The sequence below is a fragment of the Silene latifolia genome, chromosome 4 (assembly GCF_048544455.1).
Source record: "Silene latifolia isolate original U9 population chromosome 4, ASM4854445v1, whole genome shotgun sequence".
Taxonomy (NCBI): domain Eukaryota; kingdom Viridiplantae; phylum Streptophyta; class Magnoliopsida; order Caryophyllales; family Caryophyllaceae; genus Silene; species Silene latifolia.
Genome location: NC_133529.1, coordinates 37,248,395 through 37,268,012, shown reverse-complemented (window position 1 = coordinate 37,268,012; position 19,618 = coordinate 37,248,395). Strand labels below are relative to the sequence as shown.

The 19,618-nt window shown below is 36.4% G+C and overlaps 2 protein-coding genes across 2 annotated transcripts; one reads left to right on the top strand and one right to left on the bottom strand.

Annotated features, from left to right (window-relative positions):
* Positions 1-8,098: 8,098 nt before the first annotated feature.
* On the bottom strand, positions 8,099-13,267 carry LOC141651394 (uncharacterized). The gene is made up of 5 exons (XM_074459109.1): positions 12,479-13,267; positions 12,220-12,379; positions 11,565-11,848; positions 8,710-8,863; positions 8,099-8,649 (listed from the first exon to the last, which is right to left on the bottom strand). Exons 1-5 carry the CDS (start codon positions 13,265-13,267, stop codon positions 8,099-8,101), a joined length of 1,938 nt encoding a protein of 645 aa, XP_074315210.1.
* Positions 13,268-13,467: 200 nt separating this feature from the next.
* On the top strand, positions 13,468-19,374 carry LOC141651393 (uncharacterized). Its single transcript, XM_074459108.1, has 7 exons — positions 13,468-13,516; positions 14,489-15,598; positions 15,735-15,944; positions 16,097-16,798; positions 17,102-17,525; positions 17,595-18,450; positions 18,493-19,374. The coding sequence occupies exons 1-7, from the start codon at positions 13,468-13,470 to the stop codon at positions 19,372-19,374; spliced, it is 4,233 nt and encodes a 1,410-aa protein (XP_074315209.1).
* The last annotated feature ends 244 nt before the right edge of the window (positions 19,375-19,618 follow it).

The window sequence follows — 19,618 nt, the reverse complement described above, 5'->3', positions numbered from 1 at the left end:
CAGCTCCTAATCCTCTCAACCATCTTCTCTACAAGTTTATTGCATTCCAAGTTGGACAGTCTCTTGTATGAAATTGATATACCTAGGTATCTAAAAGGAAATTTACCCTTCTGAAACCCAGATAGCAGGAGAATATCCTCAGCAACAAGGTTAGGCACACCATTCATGTAGATATCTGATTTATCCATGTTCATACAAAGACCAGAAGCTTCAGAAAAACTCAGAAAAGCCCTCATTATTATCTTAACAGATTCCTTATCACCTCTACAGAAGATAAGTAGATCATCAGCAAAAACCAGATGACACAGTCTCATTGCCTTACATAGAGGGTGGAACCTAAAGGTGGGTTTCAAAGTCACAATATCAAGGATCCTAGTGAAATACTCAACACATAAGGTGAATAATAAAGGCGACATGGGGTCTCCCTGTCTGAGGCCTCTCATACCCTTGAAATAACCAAAATGAGAACCATTAAGTGAGATAGTGTATGTAGGTGTAGTCACACACTGCATAATCCAGTTGATCACCATGGGAGGGAACTTAAAAGCATACAACATGTCTTCAACAAAGGTCCACTCAATAGAGTCATAGGCTTTTCTTAAGTCAATTTTCATCATCACCCTAGGGGAACAGGCTTTCCTATTATAAAGCCTTACAAGATCTTTACAGATCAAAATGTTATCCACAATATCCCTGCCATGTATAAAAGCACTCTGGTTGAGACTGATAATGTCAGCTAACACCCCAGCCAACCTGCCACATATGATTTTAGAGATACATTTATACAGGACATTACAACAAGCAATAGGCCTGGAGTCCATCACAAATCCAGGAAACTCTTTTTTAGGAATAAGCGTCAAAACTGTAGAGTTAATTTGCTTCAGCATCTTTCCATTTCCAAAATACTCCTTCACAGCTGCAGTAACATCCTCACCAATCACAGGGAAGGCATCCTTCTAGAAACCAGCAGAATATCCATCAGGGTCAGGCGCCTTCTCATTAGGAATGGAAAAGAGTGCCTGTCTGATTTCACTGTCAGTAACTTGTTGACATAAACCAATACATTGTTCAGCAGAAATGATTTTGCCCCTTCTAACCACCCCAGGATTGACAGCAGTTACAGGTGCTGAACTGCCTAGCAAAGAAATATAATACTCAGTGAAAGCAGATTCAATGGTAGGATTGTCAGAACAAAGCCTGCCATTCATATCATTAATGGCCAGGACCTTATTCTAAGCTCTCCTTGCTCTGATAGAACTATTTTCATCATTACAACTCATCCACTGTATATATTTGCTTTTTGTCCTAAAAACATGTTCCTAGCCTCATCTAATTCTTTAAACGTGTTGGAGGCAATCTTTTCGTCAGTCTGCAGAATCAAATTCCTAGGATCCAAGTGGAGCTTAGCTTGTACCTCATCAAGATACATTTTATCAGCAGTGGCAGTGTTAATAATATCCCCATACCCTTCTCTATTAAGTTTATTGAGGGGGGATTTTAATCTTTTAAGCTTTTTAGCCACCTGGAACATTCTGCAACCCCTCACACAACCAGACCAAGCATGTTTAACAATACTCAAAAACTTCTCATCTTTGCCCCACATGTTAAAATACTTAAAGCTATTATTCTTTCTATCACAATCCTCCCATAGACTAAGAATGCAAGGACTATGATCATACAATCCCTCAGGTAGGAAGTTAGCCGTACCAGAAGGGCCAGTGAGAATCCAAGAAGAATTTTCCATAACCTGATCTATCCTACTAAACACATTACAATCACCTTCGTGTTTATTATTCCAAGTATAATATGCACCAGTCACTATTAAATCATACAGACCACACAGGTCCACACAATCCTGGAACTCTCTTACTTCAGCAGAAGTGACAGTAGAACCAATTCTCTCATCAAAGTGTAGAACATTGTTGAAGTCCCCCATGACAAGCCAAGGATCTACACAGTTAGCCTTCATTTGAATTAAGGAGCTCCAAAGATCTCTTCTATCAATGTCCTTGTTACACCCATAAACCATAGAACAGACCCAGGCATACCCAGATTGTAAGTGAGAGACATGTAAATGGATGACTTGTACCTCTTTCTTTATTACAGTGACATTAAAAATAGAGGGATTCCAAAGAATCCATATCCTCCCCCTATCTCTAATATTATTATTAACTTCATACTTTCAACCAGTCCCCAAACCAGCAAGGACAATACTAATATGTTTTGGTTTAACCCTAGTTTCAATTAATCCAAAAAAACAAACATTATTCATATGCAAGAGTCTTCTTATATCTCCTTCTTTATTCCTTTTATTCAGACCACGAACATTCCAAAATTCAATACTAACCATGAGGATTTATAGATAGCTTCCCCTTGCTTAGGCTGTTCAGAAGATTCTTTCTAATGGAGTACTGAAGTACATCCATAAATGAGGGTCCATTCTGAACACATCCATCCTCTCTTCTAACAACCTTATTCAGAAATCTTGCAGGAGTGACTGAGTTAAGTACAGAACCTTGGTAAGGCATGGGTGTCACAACAGCTGAAGGATCCAGAGTAGGCAACACCACTGGGTTCTCTTTTTGACTCACCTGTACCCGAGGTTTGGTCACAGGAACAGGAGCCTTTGGAACCCAAACTTTCTGCACAGGCTTCTGCACTTTCCTAGGCTTCTGTTTTTTGCAACTGCCTGTTTCATGACCAATCCCTGTACAAGTAGCACAGATGACAGGTTTCCACTCATAAAACACTTGTTGTTTAACCAGATGCCCCTTTTCATCAACAAATTCAACATAATCAGGAAGTGATTGACCAACTCTCACCTTAACCATGTACCTAGCATACTCCAGGAACTCTTTCTTCTGAGTAGCTCGGTCACATCTAAGAGGAGAGCCAACCAATCCAACAATTTTTAACGGATCCAAACTGGCACAACAGGTGGTATGGTTTTCTCCAGTTTCGATTCAGGAGTCCAATCCTTGATAATGAAAGGCTTATTATTAAATAAAGTAGGACCAGACTTAAGCGCTTTCTCCTTATCCTCTCCCGACTTAAACCTAACCAAACATACATCGTTTTTCTTAAACGCAATCTTATCAATTGCAAGAAGTCTCCAAATCCTTCGAACAAAACCTCCCAGTACAGCACTAGGAGGATTCGCCCCAAGGAAATAGCATAATACCGAAGTCGACCAGAAATCCAATTCACTTTTAACATCATCATCCGTAAGCTGTAAAAGAGTCTTACCAGCAGAAGATTACGATTTATGGCGACGACGGCGTACCTCTTGCACTCCTCATCATCAGTAGATTTCTCTTCCTGTATTACTTCAAGTTCCTTGTCCAAATTAAACGCTCGTAGCTTCGCAGCTGTGGAACTCTCAGCAGTACAAACAACTGAAACAATTTCACTCAATTCCTTATTATTTGGCGTAATAATACTATTTTTTGATTTAGTAATTGATTGACTACTATTATTTTTATTTTTATTTGGAGTGTTACTAGTATACGTGATCCGTTTGCTTCTCGCCATTGCAGAAAAACAGAAGGATCTTTCAAGCTTTACTACTATACTACTATACTTTTCTAACGTCTTACACTTGTTAATTGTAAATATTTGCTTAGATTAAGTACACTATATTTTTAGCACCTAATTCGACATTAAACCCGGTTTAGTAATGACCAAATACTATATTAATTCCTCCATTCAACTCCACTCTACCACTTTACTTTATCACGTTTGTCAACACTTATTTTTCGGGGTAAATATTGTTCGCTATGTATTTGCAAAAATTATAAAAGTTAGATATTTTTAATGTACTCGTAAAGACGAATTAAACATGATCCCACATGAATACTGTAGAAAATTAAAAGTGGTAGAGTGGAGTTGAATGGAGGAAGTATCAATTAATATTCGTACGTTTTTTTTTCTATTTTTTTTATCATAATTAAAATATGTGCAAATGATATGAAACTTATACTCTAATGATAGGCTTTTTTTACGACGAATCTAATTATAAAATTTTCATATTTTTTTTACGATACTTTTTTGCTAAATATAAATAAAAATTATAAACAACACTTGAATATAATATGGAAAATATATCATATTGTGGAGATAATGATACACTCTCATAAAAGCTCTCTAAGACATACTGAAGAGACTCAAAAGATTTTGGATTGATACCTTAAGTTCCAATGATGCCTCCTATTTATAATCATAGAATCATCTCATCTTATGCTAATCTTTCGGTGTGGGACAATTTTACTATTTATATGTAATAAAGTCATCACATCTGCATTATTTTTCAATGTGGGACAAATTACGTACAAAGAAATACATCATCTTTTTCGCACCTTGTTCGACATCAAGCTCAAATTCTGAATACGAGCAATTGCTACTTCAATATATGTAATAATTATATACCATCTATTAATATTCGTACGTTTTCTTTTTTCTATTTTTTTTATTATAATTAAATTATGTGCAAATAATATGAAATTTATGCTCTGATGATAGTATTTTTTACCACCAATCTAATTATATTATTTTCGTAAAAAAGTTTTACGATACTTTTTTGTTAAATGAAATGTAAAAAATTTTATAAAAAAAAATATAAATATTGAATATAATATAGGAAATATATATTACTCCCTCCATACCATATCAATGGTAACATTGAGAATCTTGGCACTATTCATGATCGTAGTGAATTTTCGATATTATTCTTAATCTATAAGACAAAATATAGTCATGTGAGATCTTGTTTGATTTATCGTCATGAATGTTATAAGAATATCAAATTTTTATAAGTTTTAATAATGTGTAACTAAAGATATTCACGTTGCAAAACGTGTCTCGACAAGTATGAAAAAATCAATGTTACCATTGGTGTGGTATGTAGGGAGTATATTCTAATCATAATAATAATTAAAATATTTTCCAGTATATTTTTTGTATCAAAAATATTATTTAGGACACTTTCCTAAATTAATTAATTAATTAATTTTTAATAATACAAACACTTAAAAGTACTCTAATACAATATTTAGGAGACTCAAAAGATTTTTGCTTGATACCTAAGTTTCAAATATGACTCCTATTTATAATCATAGGACCACCCACCAAATGGTAATCTTCCAATGTGGGACAATTCGACTATTTATATGTAATATATTCATCACACCTACATAATTCTTCAATGCGGGACAAATAACATATTGAGAAGTACACTATCTTTTATCATAATTAAAATATGAGAAAATAATAATACTTCGTTCATACCATTGAATTGTTTACATTTTCTATTTTACCCTGTTCCGCTTGACTGTCTACGTTTCTATATATGGATATTTTTTTATCAACTAAATGACCCACATACCCTTGTGTACTTTTATAACTTTCGGTGGGTGGGTGTCAAAATATGAAGGGCTTACATGAGAGTAGTTGTGTAAGTAAACATATGATAAATAGAGATACCCTATTTTTTTTTTTTTAATATTTGTGCAATAAGTAAATATAAACAATTCAATGGAAAGGAGGAACTAGTAAATAATACGAAATTTATACTCAAATGAAAATATTTTTCGCTACGAATCCAAATATCTAAGTATTTAAATGTTTTGCATTATACTTTTTGGTTAGATTGATAATCAAACAATTATTTTATGTAAAATATAACTTTGATATTTAAAATATTACATAGTATCTTTGTCATAATCTTGGAAGATCTTATAATATACTTTCCTAAAATTTAAAAATATGAAGTGGACGCTCTAATATCGCTCGAAAAAAGCCTCTTATATATATATATATATATATATATATATATATATATATATATATATATATATATATACTTATATATATATATATATATATATATACACTAGATTTAATGCCCGTGCGATGCACGGGCCACTTGTAATATTATATTTTATAAACAGTTGATGAATTTCACTTAATAAAAGACCACTACAAATTTCAAATTCTCCTCATGAAAAGACTTTATTCAAACTCTAACTCCACGTCAATTCAACTATGCTTAGAATACATTTCTTCGTGAGAGATGAATAATTAAAGTTAATTTTATACGCATAATAAGTTTCGTCTAATCTTAGTAAGATTAACTCTTGCTTTGTAAATTTGTAATATGGTTGAAATTGAGATTACAATTTATCAGGCCACTTTGTAATGAATTAAACAGTGAGTATAATGTTCTTGTTTGTGCAAAATGTATGCCCATCGTCGTAAGTATAGTATGACTTCAGAATTATGTGTTACAGATTTCGTAAGAAAATTAATTTCAATTAGTCTTTTTTATATGATGATCAATGATTTTAACGTTGAAATTACCTCTTTCGGTATAAATTTTTTGCAAGAAGATTCTTCTTTTTTATTCTTCCACAAGGGGGAATAAAAAGAGATGAGAAATTCTTACAAGTAGTATCCACTATGGTGTCAAAACTATGCAAAGAGAAATTCTATAGTGTAACACTCTATACATTTGAAGTAAGAAAAACTTGATAGAAAGGAGAGGGAATGAGGGGAGTTATCTGAATAATAACCAAAGCTTTGATCAGGTGAAGTAGCTGAACTTCCGTCAGCTCCTTCCCATGAAAGATACGAGTGTTTCTTTCCCTCCAAATGAAGTAGACAGTAGTAGCTAGGCTACACCTGAGCCATTTCGACTTCCAGTGCCTCATGTGCTTCTGTTTGACAGTCCATTGGAGAGCAGAAACAAGGTCAATGCCTACCCAAGGGATATTCAACCAGGCAAGCATACTTTCCAGAATGCTAGTAGAGTAAGGGCATCTGAAAAACAAATGGTGATGAGTTTCAGCATGCTTCTTACACAACACCTATTAATTAGAGGAAGACCTCTCTTAATCATATTTTCCATAGTAGCAAGCTGTCTAGAGGCAGCTAACAGGGTGATTATTCTATGACAAGGAATAATCTTTATTCCAGTCATACTCCTGATCCATAATTTTTTGCTGTTCTTTGATCTGAGCTTCTCATAAGCTTTGGAAACATTAAATTTGCCAACTGCAGTGCATTCCAGGAGACTGGCAGCAGCCCTGTCAGCAGTACCAGCCAACTGCAGCCAGTAATCTCTCACTCTCAGAATGTTTTTGAAACTCTCAGGGTGACTATCTTTGCATTGAACAGTCCATATGGTGTCACTCTTAAGCATATAAGTTGATATCCAATTCTGCCAGAGCCCACTATCAGTAGGTGCAAGAGCTAGTTTCCAGATCCACCATGACAAAAAAAAGCTTTGTTCCAGGAAAGAAGTTCCTTGACATTAAAATCACCCTCTGGCCAGGGAGAACAAACTGCAGTCCAGCTTTTATACACCATCTTCCTACTGCCTTCCACTATCGCCCAGAAATAGTTTTTACAAAGTTTGTTAATGGCCTTGATAATCCAAGGGGGAGAAGAATACTGTCACACCAGAAAGTGTCTATGCCAAAAATAATAGAGTTGATCAGCTGGCCTCTGCCAGCATAAGAGAGGGTTTTACTGGACCAATGATTGACATAATTTTGACCATGACAGCACCATACATCTCTCTATATAATTTTGCTGAGTTCAAGGGCATTGCCAAATAACGGAAGGGGAAGTGACCTTCAGTGAAACCAGACCTGCTGAGGATAAGGGCCTTGACTTGAGCATCAACCCCACCAAAATAGATCTCTGTCTTTTCAGGATTTGCAGCAAGACCAGACCAATGAGCAAAGTTAGCCAGAGTGTTCTTAACAGCTAAGACTGAGTGTAAGTCTCCTATAGTGAACACCATGAGGTCATCAGCAAAGACCAAATGGGTAAGGTTTAATCAGGAGCATTTGGGGTGATGAGAAATATGAGGTTGGTTACAAATATGTCTGAGATACCTAGAGAGAATCTCCATACTGAGGACAAATAAGAAAGAGGAGAGAGGATCCCCTTGTCTCACCCCACTTTGTCCTTTAAAAAACCCAGTGACTGTACCATTAATCTTGAGAGTGAACCAAGAGCCAGTGATGCATCCAAGGATCCAACTGATAAATTGAGGAGGAAAGTTAAGAGCCTGCAACATATTTTCAATGAACTTCCACTATAAGGTGTTAAAAGCTTTCTTAATGTCCACTTTGATGAGGCTTCTAGGTGAAATGTGCTTTCTATCATAGCCTTTGACCAAGGCTTGAGAGAGCATAATATTTTCAAAAATGTTCCTATCTTGTACAAAAGCTGCTTGCTCAGCTCCTACAAGAGAGGGCATAACAATCTTCATTATGGTAGTCAAAATTTTTGCAATGGTTTTATATATAGTAGTGCAACAGGATATTGGTCGAAAATCCTGAACAGATTGAACAACTTTCTTTTTAGGAATGAGGGCAAGCAGAGTAGAGTTAGCCTGCTTGAGCATTTTCCCTGTGTGAAAGAAGTCCAAGATAGCTTTACAGAAATCAGCTTCTATAATAGACCAAGAGGTCTTAAAAAACCCTGATGAAAAAACATCTGGACCAGGGCTTTTGTTGGAGTCAATATCAAAAAGGGCTGTTTTTATTTCCTCCTTTGTTATAGGCTTGATCAGGGGATCCCAAGAATCCTGAGTGAGAGTTGCCCCAGTAGCTATAAAGTCCTTGTTTAATGGAGCTACATCCACTGCAGTGCCCAGCAAGCTAGTGTATTATTCAATGAAAGCCTTAGCCACATTTGATGTACCATATTGCCTCACTCCATGAGCATCATTCAATTCTCTAATAATCTGAGCATGTTTCCTCTCCTGGATCCGAGCAAAAAAACACCTGGTACTCCTATCATTATTAAGAATCCCCTCCACTTTTTCTCTCTGCTTCAGAGTACTCAATTCATCTTTCTAAAGTGCAACATATGCTGCAAGCAAGAGTTGCTCCTCAGCCAGCAAGGTACTAGACAGAGGATCAGTCTGCAACTGAGCCTAACATCTAGATAGAGCTAGTTTTGCATCCTTTGTTTTGTCACTAATGCTAGAGAAGTGTTGTAATATCCCAAATATTTTATTATTTACTACTATTGATTTTGATTACTTTATTGTGATATTTCCAAGAAGAAAAAGGAAAGCTTATAAACCCTTGCGTCTTTCTATTCAATTCCGATTTCTCTTCTCATATATATAGTTAACCTCCTAATTTATTTCAATAACTTATTAATATACTTTAACAGCCGTCTACTCATTCCTTCATTCATCATCTAATATACCATCCATATGATATGTAGCCATCATCCTAATTAGTTACATAATAAAAATTATCCTACTCTTGTGATTTTGGCACCACGTGGTATTACAGTCTTTGCTCACCACACATCATCAATTGTTTCTGTCTACTTCATGTCTTTGAATTTCGTGGGTTAATTTCCGAGCAAGTTGTAAGTAAATTCTTGATGCGTCTCGAAAAGATAAGGTAACACGATTTTACCGATCCTATTATAATTATTATCGTTCGGGGTTATATGATTATGTGTAATTTATTTGTGTTATATGTGTTTAAATTGATTATTAAGAATGAATGTGATATTATTTTTATACTAGCTATAATATTTTATTGTTAAGTTAATTAATTGTGAGATGGGTTAAGCTATGTCGATTATTTGAGATATTCAGGATGCGTGAGTTTGAGAATATAGTATTGGGGTAATTAAGAATGATTTATCAATGCGTCCATTATTTGTGTGATTTAAGATTTGGTTAACAGTATGGTCTTTGGGTTAAGCATTATAATGATTTGGACTTCTCCTATGTTTGTCTCCAAGGGTAAAGTAATTGAAGTAGTTTTAATTTAACGACCATGACATGAAACTACGCAGTATTCGTACCAAGCAGTAAGAATACCATTATGGTTACAGTAGAATTTTGGCCGTGAATGAGTGATTTTTATCTCGTGACCAGTTTTTGTATTGTGTTTGAATTGTCGCATCCTTTGATCAGGTCTAGCGGATGAGTAGCTTAGAGTTTTACTCTAAGTGTTGAACAATTCCTTTAATGGAATATTTGACAATATCGATATTGAAATTGAGATGGAAATTGGTTACTGGTATGGAGTTATGGGGCCTATGTGCCGAGTTATGTTTACGGTCCGGAGTGACCATGGTTATTGAGTTATATTATTATGAGTTTGAAATCGATATTGAGATAATTCGTTTAATCTTTTATTTATCGTATTCGTTATTTAATTTAATTCCCGAGTCATTTATATAATTAGAGACGGGTTTTGAGTCGGGTTGGTTAAAATGGAAAATCTATATCGGGAAGTTTCCATTTAAGGAAACTTTCCATGTTAGGAAGTTTCTATTTTTAGTAACCTTCTATTTTGGGAACGGGAATAGTTAAGTAATCATTTATCATTATTTATCTTTCAGAGGGCGAATTTGTTGTGGAATATTATTAAGCATCTACTTATCTGTCTGCTGCTATCTTTGAGGTAGAGAAATACACTTGACTTATTATCGTTGTTGTTGAATTGTGTTGACTTGATTCATGGTTGTTGATTTACGTTATGATTCATATACGGGAAGGTGATTGACTGAATTGATCGTATTGAGTATGATATCACAACATCGGGTAACCGGCGTGATTTTATGATTTATCAGTTCAATGATATATATATATATTGTGTTGCATTAATTTCTTTTGAGCATTCATATGCATTGGAGATGGAGGATGTTGTGGTGATGTGGTGTGGTGATGATGATGTTGTGATAAGGCCCAGGCGGGTTCTGCAGGACTTGCCCTGGTGTCCTCAATCTGAGTGGCGGATCGGCTACGGTCGATATATATAGTCTACCGGGGATCGGTATGGCTGGGCGTTCCGGGTTATGAGTTATGAGACTGGTTATGAGATATGAGTTGAGATGGAGATGGAGGTGACGGAGAAGCATGCATATCATATTTTTTTTTGTTGTTTCATTGTTTTCCCTACTCAACCTCGTGGTTGACCCTGTATATTCGTGAACACCTATGATGACCCAAATATTGGCGAGCAGACTTGACATGTTTAAGAGATAGAACGGGAGCTTGGTGGGCGTGAGGCACTGGATCAGAAGACTTAGTAGCTAGATCATCATCTAGAAGACTTTCACTTTTATTTATGTTAGTTCTTTGTAATTTGACGTAAAAGAGGTTTTGTAATAATTAAGTTAAAGTAATTATATAATTTTGCCTTGGAGTTTAATTTGTTATTCACTACCTCGGGAAACCGAGATGGTAACAGTCCGGTTTATTAGGGAATGTCTTGCTAAAGGCTCCTTTATAAACCCGGGTGTTACAAGTGTCTCTTATGGAACTTTGTGAGGGCATATTTGAGAGACTTTAGTTTAGATAAAAGCTTAAACATGCTGGTTCCAGTAGTAGGAGTATTCCAGGTTTGAGTAACTAAATCCTGATAATCTGTGTGGTTAACCCAGCAGTTGAGAAAACTAAATCTTAGCTTATGCCAATTATCCTAAAAAATGGACACTAAAACAGGTGAGTGATCAGAAATTCCTGAGGGCAAAAAATTGACATAAGAAGTGGGAAATTTTGAAAGCCAAGCACAGTTAACCATAGCTCTATCAAGTTTTGTCCAAACCCTAGTATCTGGTTCTTGGTTGTTAGTCCAGGCGAATTCACAACCTATACTCCGCATATCATCTAACCCACACTGAGAAATGCAAGTATTAAAGTTAAGAATATCAGCAATTGTAGGTGGAGTGTTAGTGATCCTTTCATCTACAGTTCTGACAACATTAAATTCCCACAGGATTACCCATTCAATTACAGAGTGACTGTAATAGACCAGGGAATCCCAAAGATTATGCCTAACTTCAGCATCATTGCTACCATAAGCTAAGGAACAATGAAAGGGGAAGCAGGTGGCAAAATGAGTTATTTCACAATGGATAACTTGAGCAGTAATATATACAATGGATACCTTAACAGTGGAGGTATTCCAGAGTAGCCGAATCCATCCATTTGCATGCTAGTCATAGTTAGTGATCACACTATACTGTTGAAAATAATTTTTGATTATTCCAGCAGCTTTATGCTTCTTTATTCTGGTTTCCAGAAGCCCAAAAACACCAATTTTATTTTCCCTCAGAAATTGCTTAACTTCCACTAATTTTATGGGTTCATTACACCCCCCGATATTCCAAGAGCAAATCTTCATTTGTTGGGTTTGTCAAGAGGAACAACATCCACTATAGCCTTAGACACACCAGTTACTGGTTCTCCAATAACTTCAGCATTTGCTAGCACTTCATAGCTATTGACAGTAGCAATAGAAGTGTCATCTTCATGTTGAAGCACCACATCATCAGCCCATGAGTCTCTCTTCTTGGCAATTTTAGATCCCCCCTTCCCTTTCCCAGATCCCTTCTGTTGTGCAGAGTCAGGGCCTAGCTCATTGCATACTGAGTTATTTTCAACAGACTTGGGAGGTGAGTGATGAGGAGGAGAACTAGGTTAAACAGCCACCTGAACGTTCTGAACCTCAGAATTCACTTTCCCAGGAGTTGAGGTACCACCTAGCAAGTGGCATTCTGAGCCCCCATATGCAGCAGTTGAAGGAACCCTGGGGGGGGGGGGGGAAGAGGGGTTAGCAGGCTTAGCAACCTTGCTGGGGCCTATCTCCTTACTAGCTGTCTGCTTTAACTTGCATTTTTCAGTTTTGTGCCCTAATTTCCCACATTCATAGCAATAAAAAGTAAGCCATTCATAGATGACTATCTGAGTTGTCTGTCCAAAAGGGGTGTTAAGAATGATATATTCTGGCAAATCAGTGGCAACATCTGCGTCCACTAGAACCCTGGCAAAGGACAGTTTAGCTTTGCAAGTGGTAGTAAGGTCTGCAAACATGAGTTTACCCACCTTTGTAGCCAACTTACTAAGGACACTATCAGACCATAAGTAGGGTTCTAAGTCAGGAAACAAGATCCATATAGGCACCACATAAATCTTCTCCATAACAAAAGAAAAAGAAGGGGACCATTGCTTTAGGATTATAGAGTTAGATCCCAACCCCCATGGACCTCCCTTAAGGACATTATCCATCTCCTCTTGTGTTGAAAACCTGAAACTAAACCAGCCTTTCTTATAGTACTGAACTATGGGTTTTGCTATCTTGCTCCAATGTTTCTCAACAAAATTAGTAATGGTTTTTAGAGTTGGTTTGGCTCCCAAAACATTACCCATCAAAGTGAATTCCCACAGTTTCAATTCCTCTTGCACTTCATCCATAGTGATGTCAATTTCAGTGGAATTCATGCTTTCTTCATGAAAAAATAGGTTCATTCCCACATTATCCTTAGATTTCACAACATCAAACCATTTTTTTTTTAGGTTTTCCCGCAATTTTATCGCCAATTTTGGGGTCAGGTTCCTCTAAATTCACTGTTGTACCCTCAGATACTGGAGCAACAGAAACAGTAGCAGCAATAGTCACTTCATCCTCAACAGGTGTAACAATGGTATTACAGGTTGAATTGAAACATGGAGTAGGCAAGTTTTTGTTAGGTTCATAAACCCTCTTATTAGACACATCTAATAAAGATCTAAGTTACTAATTAAATTAGATGTTGTGGATCTATTTACATGCAAACATATAAAAGAAAAAGTAAAAGGAGAAAATGATTTTTCCTTACATTATAATGAAACGGAAAGGGGCACAAGGTTGAACCCCTTCCAACCTTGTTCTTGAGCTATGAATAATAGGATGATCCTCCAAAGTTTCAAAGTAGAAACTCTCCTATCAATTGCATCCAAGATTTTGCCCAAATATTTCTAATGATATTAACTAGATATTATTAGAAATTATAATCCCTTAATATTATTTTAGTTACTACTCTAGTAATGTAATAATTATATTATGTGGTTGTGTGAGAATTTAGAGAGAAGCATGCAAAATTAGAACAAAGAAAAATGAGCAACCAAAGTGCCCTATAAAGGCACAAAAACCGGTCACCCCACGTCCCTTAGTGGACCATTACTTTTCCTTATTTTATTTGCATGCTTAATAGGTCATGAGTGGATTAGGGTAGATGTTGTCATAAGCACGCTATTAGGGAAATCATTACATGCAACAATAGTTGATTAAAGAAAAGACAAAATAAAATGTTGTCCAACAACATAATATTTCGGCCACTTTTAGATAAAATGGACCATTTTGATTTTGTAATGTTTGTCACACAATCATAAGAATCATATATTTATTTATCTTACATAAATAAATATTAGTTTGATCATATAACAATTATATAATATAAACTAATAATCAATATACACTTAACTCAAGTATCTTAAATTTTCTCTCTTTTCAAAACCCTTTCTAAAACTTTCTCTCTTTTTTTCATGAAACTTTTTTCACCATTTTACGACCTCTCATAAAATCGGGGACGGTTAATGATCTGATCAATTCCGCCATTGTTGATGCTGGTATTGCAACTCCTTCTTCTTCTGCAAATATTTTTCCGAATAATTCTACTATAGGTGTTTCTTCCCCAATTGTGGATAATTCTAGTAATTATGTTACTCGTAACCCTAATTCAGTTACGAAAATAGTTCTATCTAATTCTGTACAAGGTGTTGATACTGATAATACTGTGCTTAATCATGTTGTGAATTCTGATATTCCTGCTATTAATCCTTCAGTTACCCCTAAATCTGCTGTGAATAATACTGTAAATGACAAGAAATGGTCCTCTGTTCTTAAAGAGCAGAAATTAGGAATGAATCTTTTCTTCTGTGAATCTAGTGTTCAGTCTACAGAGATTGAAATTGAGGAATCTGATTTTGAAAAGGAGCTAAAACTATGGGAATTCACATTGATGGGAAATGTTCTTGGGACAAAGCCTTCTTTGAAGGTTGTTCAGGACTTTGTGATCAAGAATTGGGGTAGTATTGCCAATCCTGTAGTCCAATACTATAGACAAGGTTGGTTCTCATTTAGGTTTTATTTAGAGGAAGAAATGACCAAGGTTCTAAGACAAGGCCCATGGAAGATTAATCAGAATTCTCTGATTCTTAAACAATGGTCGCCTTCCTTCTCTGGAGAGATGGATAGAGTTGCTAAAGTGCCAGTTTGGATCTTATTTCCTGGTCTAGACCCTTTCCTGTGGTCTGACGTGGTCCTTAGTAAGATAGTAAGTAAGATTGGGAAGCCTCTATATGCTGATAATGCTACCACATCCAAGGAAAAACTCTCTTTTGCTCGTGTTATGGTTGAGGTTGATGTCTCTCAGGACTTGCCTGAGTGTGTTGTCTTGAATGTTCCATATCTTGGTCAAATTTCTCAGAAAATTATATATGAATGGCTTCCCTATTACTGTAAGTGTTGTGGTAAACTGGGACACACTAGTAGAACTTGTAAGAAAAATCGAGGCTCTGAGGATTCAAATATGGTCTCTCAGCAGGTTCAAACCCATCCAATTGTTGTTCCTGTCTTGGCTCGCTCTTCCCAGTTAGCTGATCTAGCTGTTTCAGAAGCTAATTCTTTGGAAAACAATATTTCTCCTGCCATAGAACCAGGTGGTACCTTAGGTTCAGCTTGTGGGAAAGATGGCACAGGGAAGAGGCAGGTTGACTTAGGCATTAAGAAAGGTTAAAGATCCTCTACTATTGTTTCATCTTCTTCCAAGCAAAAGCCTATAATGCACTCAGAACGTTCTGTGGATATTCAACGTCCCTTTTTCTGAGGACAACTCTTCTCAAACTATTATTTCTAATTCTTTTCAAGTTTTAGCTGATGATGTCTCTCTTCATGAGGATGTCATAATATTGGCCCATGATCAGTCTAAACTAGGTGGTACCTCAAATCAGATGCTGAATGTGGTAGGAAATGATAAGAGGAATGATGACTCAGAATGCAGTTTGCTAGGTCAGAAACTCCCCTGTCATGCTTCTGTCTCTTCTGACTCTGGTTCTGAAATGCACTCTGGATGTTTAGGTAATAAAATAAGGGATCACCAGTTGGATCAGATTCCACCAGACAAACATATTCAATGAAAGTTGCCTCATGGAATATAAGGGGGTTCAATTGTCCTATTAAACATGAGGAGGTTCTTGATTTCTTGAGGACCAATTAGCTTGACATTCTAGCTATCCTTGAAACTAGGGTGAAGGTTGTCAATGCTTCCAAAATTGCAAAAAAATTATCAAATTGGAAATTGATTTGCAATTATGAAAAGCACTATAATGGTAGAATCTGGTTATTTTATAATCCCAGCACTATTTCCATTTTCGATCTCAGGGTTGAAGCCCAAATGATTAGTTGTGTGGCCCATCATCATGCATCCAATCAGGATCTACAAGTGAGCTTGGTTTATGGGTTTAATGCTGCTAGAGATAGAGATCACCTCTGGTCTGCTTTAAGAGCCACTAGAACTACTCTTCCCTGGATTGTTCTTGGTGACTTTAACATTGTGAGAAGTCCCGAGGAAAAATTAAGTCCTAATCCTCCTGTGCTTCAGGACATGTTGGATTTTGACTCTTGCTTATCTTCTTGCTGCCTGGATGATCTTAATAGCACTGGCATTCATCTAACTTGGACTAATAAGCAAGATCCCCAATTTAGAGTATGGTCAAAGCTTGATAGAGCTTTAGTTAATCCTGCTTGGCTATCACACTTTCCTTCTTCCCATGCTGTATTCAAAGAAGCAGGGCTATCTGATCACTCTCCTGTGATTATTTATGTCTCTGATTATACTAGGATTCACAAGAGATTTAGTTTTCTCAACAGCTGGATCTCTCATCCTGCTTATGAGGAAACTGTTAAGAATAATTGGTATACTCATAAGCAAGGTAGCCCTATTTTTTGCTTGTTTGATAAACTGAGAAATGTCAAACATGGCCTCCCCATCTGCATAAAAATGGATTCACTAGTATCTCTACTAAAGTGAAGGATGCAAAGGATGCTCTCAAAGCCTGTCAGGCTAATCTTGTACTTGATCCTTGTTCTGCTCATCTAATCACTGAGGAGAAGGTCTTATTATCTACTTATAGCAATCTTAAGGAAGCTCAGATGCAAATTTTGAGGCAAAGGGCCAAGATTAAACATATCCAATATGGTGATAGTTGCTCTAAATATTTTTTTTGCTAAAATAGCTGAAAGAAAGCATCAACAGATCATTGGTGCTATCAAAGATTCTCAGGGTCTTATTCAACAGGGTCTGGATAAAGTAGAAACTGCTTTTCAAGACTATTATCAGTCTCTTCTGGGCACTAAAATCCTTGTTTCTCCTTTGTGTGCTGCACTGCTTAGCTCTGATGTTATGCCTCCTGCTGACAAGGCCCTCTTAATCAAGGATATAACTGATCAAGAAATAAAAGAAGCAGTGTTTGGCATTGATTCCAATAGCAGTCCTGGTATTGATGGGTTTTCATCTGGGTTTTTTAAATCCTATTGGCATATCATAGGCAAAGAATACTGTAGGGTTGTTCACAGCTTCTTTAAATCTGGGAAAATGGCAAATCAAGACAATTCTACCCTGATTACTCTGATTCCTAAGAAACATGCTCCCTCTTCTGTGTTAGATTTTTGACCTATTTCTTGTTGTACTGTTTTCTATAAAACAGTTAGTAAAATAATCTCCAATAGGTTGCAATCTGTTTTACCTACTCTTGTGGGTGAAGAGCAAGCTGCTTTTATCAGGGGTAGAAATATTTTTGAAAATATCATGCTTTCCCAATCTCTTGTGAAGGGCTACAATAGGAAGAATATCTCACCAAGATGTCTCATCAAGGTTGATATCAAGAAAGCTTTTGATTCTTTGCAATGGGATTTTATTGATGACATGCTTAAGATCTATGGCTTTCCTGATCAGTTTAGAAAATGGATTATGGGCTGTATAACCAACACTTGGTTTTCTCTAAAGCTTAATGGAGGAATCTCTGGATATTTTCAAGGCCAGAGTGGGGTCAGACAAGGGGACCCTTTGTCTCCTTATTTGATTGTTTTAAGCATGGAGATCCTATCTAAGTATCTTAGGACTGTTTGTCAGGGGAAGCAAGTTTCTTATCACCCTAAATGTAGCAAGTTGAATCTGACTCACCTCATATTTGCTGATGATTTAATGATATTCATCAGAGGGGATTGTCCATCTGTTCATGCCATTAAGGATGTGCTTCATAATTTTGCTCAGCACTCTAGTCTGGATGCTAATGTAGAAAAGACTAACATATATTTTGGTGGTGTTGCTCCTGATGTAGTTCAAAGTATTCTGCAGGATACTGGGTATGCCCCTGGCCATTTCCCATTTAGGTATTTGGGTATTCCTTTGCACACATCCAGGCTTACTAACAACATGTATGATCAATTAATTACTAAAGTGCATAGAGCAGTGCAACACTGGTCCTCTCAGTTGCTATCTTATGCAGGAAGATCCCATCTCATTAATTCTGTCATTTTTGGACTTGAGAGCTACTGGAGTTCCTTTGTCCTTCTTCCTAGGGAGGTGGTTAATATCCTTAATAAAATTTGTAAGAATTTCTTCTAGGGGATTCCTGATATAGGAAGACGGATGTTGTTTAAAAGCTGGACTACTATTTGTACCCCTTGGAGTGCTGGAGGGTTCAATATAAAGGATATCCAAGCTTGGAATCATTATTTGATGATTAAGTGGCTTTGGAAATTGTCTGAGAATCCTGAGGGGATTTGGGCTCAATGGCATGCTGCCTATAATCTAAAACATCAGAATATTTGGACTTTAGGCAATAATAATAATTTCTCTGCAAGTTTTAATGGTATTTTGGCTGCTAGGGATAAACTAGTGACTCAGGCAGGGAGTCTACAGCAGGCAAAACAGCTTCTTATCAACTGGACAAAAGGGCAGAAACTTTATCTTTCTCAAGTCTATGGTTTTTTCAGGAACTCTTCTTCAGCAGGATCATGGACCAAGAGTCTCATGCAGTCTGTTATTGTTCCCAGTCATCGAATAATTTGCTTCATGATTGCTCAAAATCACTTAGCAACTCTTGACAATTTGCAAAGAAGGGGATTTCACCTGGCTAATAGGTGTTATCTTTGTGGTACTAATGAAGAATCACATCTGCATTTATTCCTTGCCTGTTCTTTTTGTTCTGCTGTCTGGCAAGGGTTACTATCTTGGATGGGGATATGCAGTTCAGGTAATACTCTACTGCAGGAGCTCAGGAAAGTTCACACAATCTGTGAACAGAAGAACTGGAAAAGGATCTGTTTTCAGCTCTCTCTCTCTCTCTCTCACGCTGCTGTTCACCAAATCTGGAAGGAACGGAATTGCAGAATTTTCCACAATAGAATGGGGACTGTGCAGACTATTATCAGCAGGATTCAGTTCATTGTCAAAATCAGGCTTTTACGAAAAGTCAAGACTAATACTCATAGTATAGACACTTAAGATGCTTGTCTTTAATTTCCTTTTTTCTGGCCATTTTATGGCCTTTAGTTTACGGGCATTTTGCTTGTAGCTTCTTAGAGTAAGTCTTTTGCAAATGTAATTTCTTTCTTTTTGGAATGAAATGATAATTTTTTGCAAAAAAAAAATATATACACTTAACTCTTAAGTGATAATTATGTCATTATATGTAAATATAATGAGTCCTACAATGTCCAATTTAATTAATTTACAACCCTTGTAAAAT

What these genes read in the sequence shown, in the direction of transcription:
- LOC141651393 (XM_074459108.1), top strand. Translation starts at nt 13,468, where the DNA reads ATGGTATTACAGGTTGAATTGAAACATGGAGTAGGCAAGTTTTTGTTA. An exon ending in AGTAGGCAAGTTTTTGTTAG is followed by an intron (nt 13,517 to 14,488) that starts GTTCATAAACCC and finishes ATTCTACTATAG; the next exon opens with GTGTTTCTTCCCCAATTGTG. An exon ending in TTGGTATACTCATAAGCAAG is followed by an intron (nt 16,799 to 17,101) that starts GTAGCCCTATTT and finishes TTGCTAAAATAG; the next exon opens with CTGAAAGAAAGCATCAACAG.
- LOC141651394 (XM_074459109.1), bottom strand. Translation starts at nt 13,267, where the DNA reads ATGAATTCCACTGAAATTGACATCACTATGGATGAAGTGCAAGAGGAA. An exon ending in CTGAGGTTCAGAACGTTCAG is followed by an intron (nt 12,380 to 12,478) that starts GTGGCTGTTTAA and finishes TCTGCACAACAG; the next exon opens with AAGGGATCTGGGAAAGGGAA. An exon ending in TCATGGAGTGAGGCAATATG is followed by an intron (nt 8,650 to 8,709) that starts GTACATCAAATG and finishes TGGGCACTGCAG; the next exon opens with TGGATGTAGCTCCATTAAAC.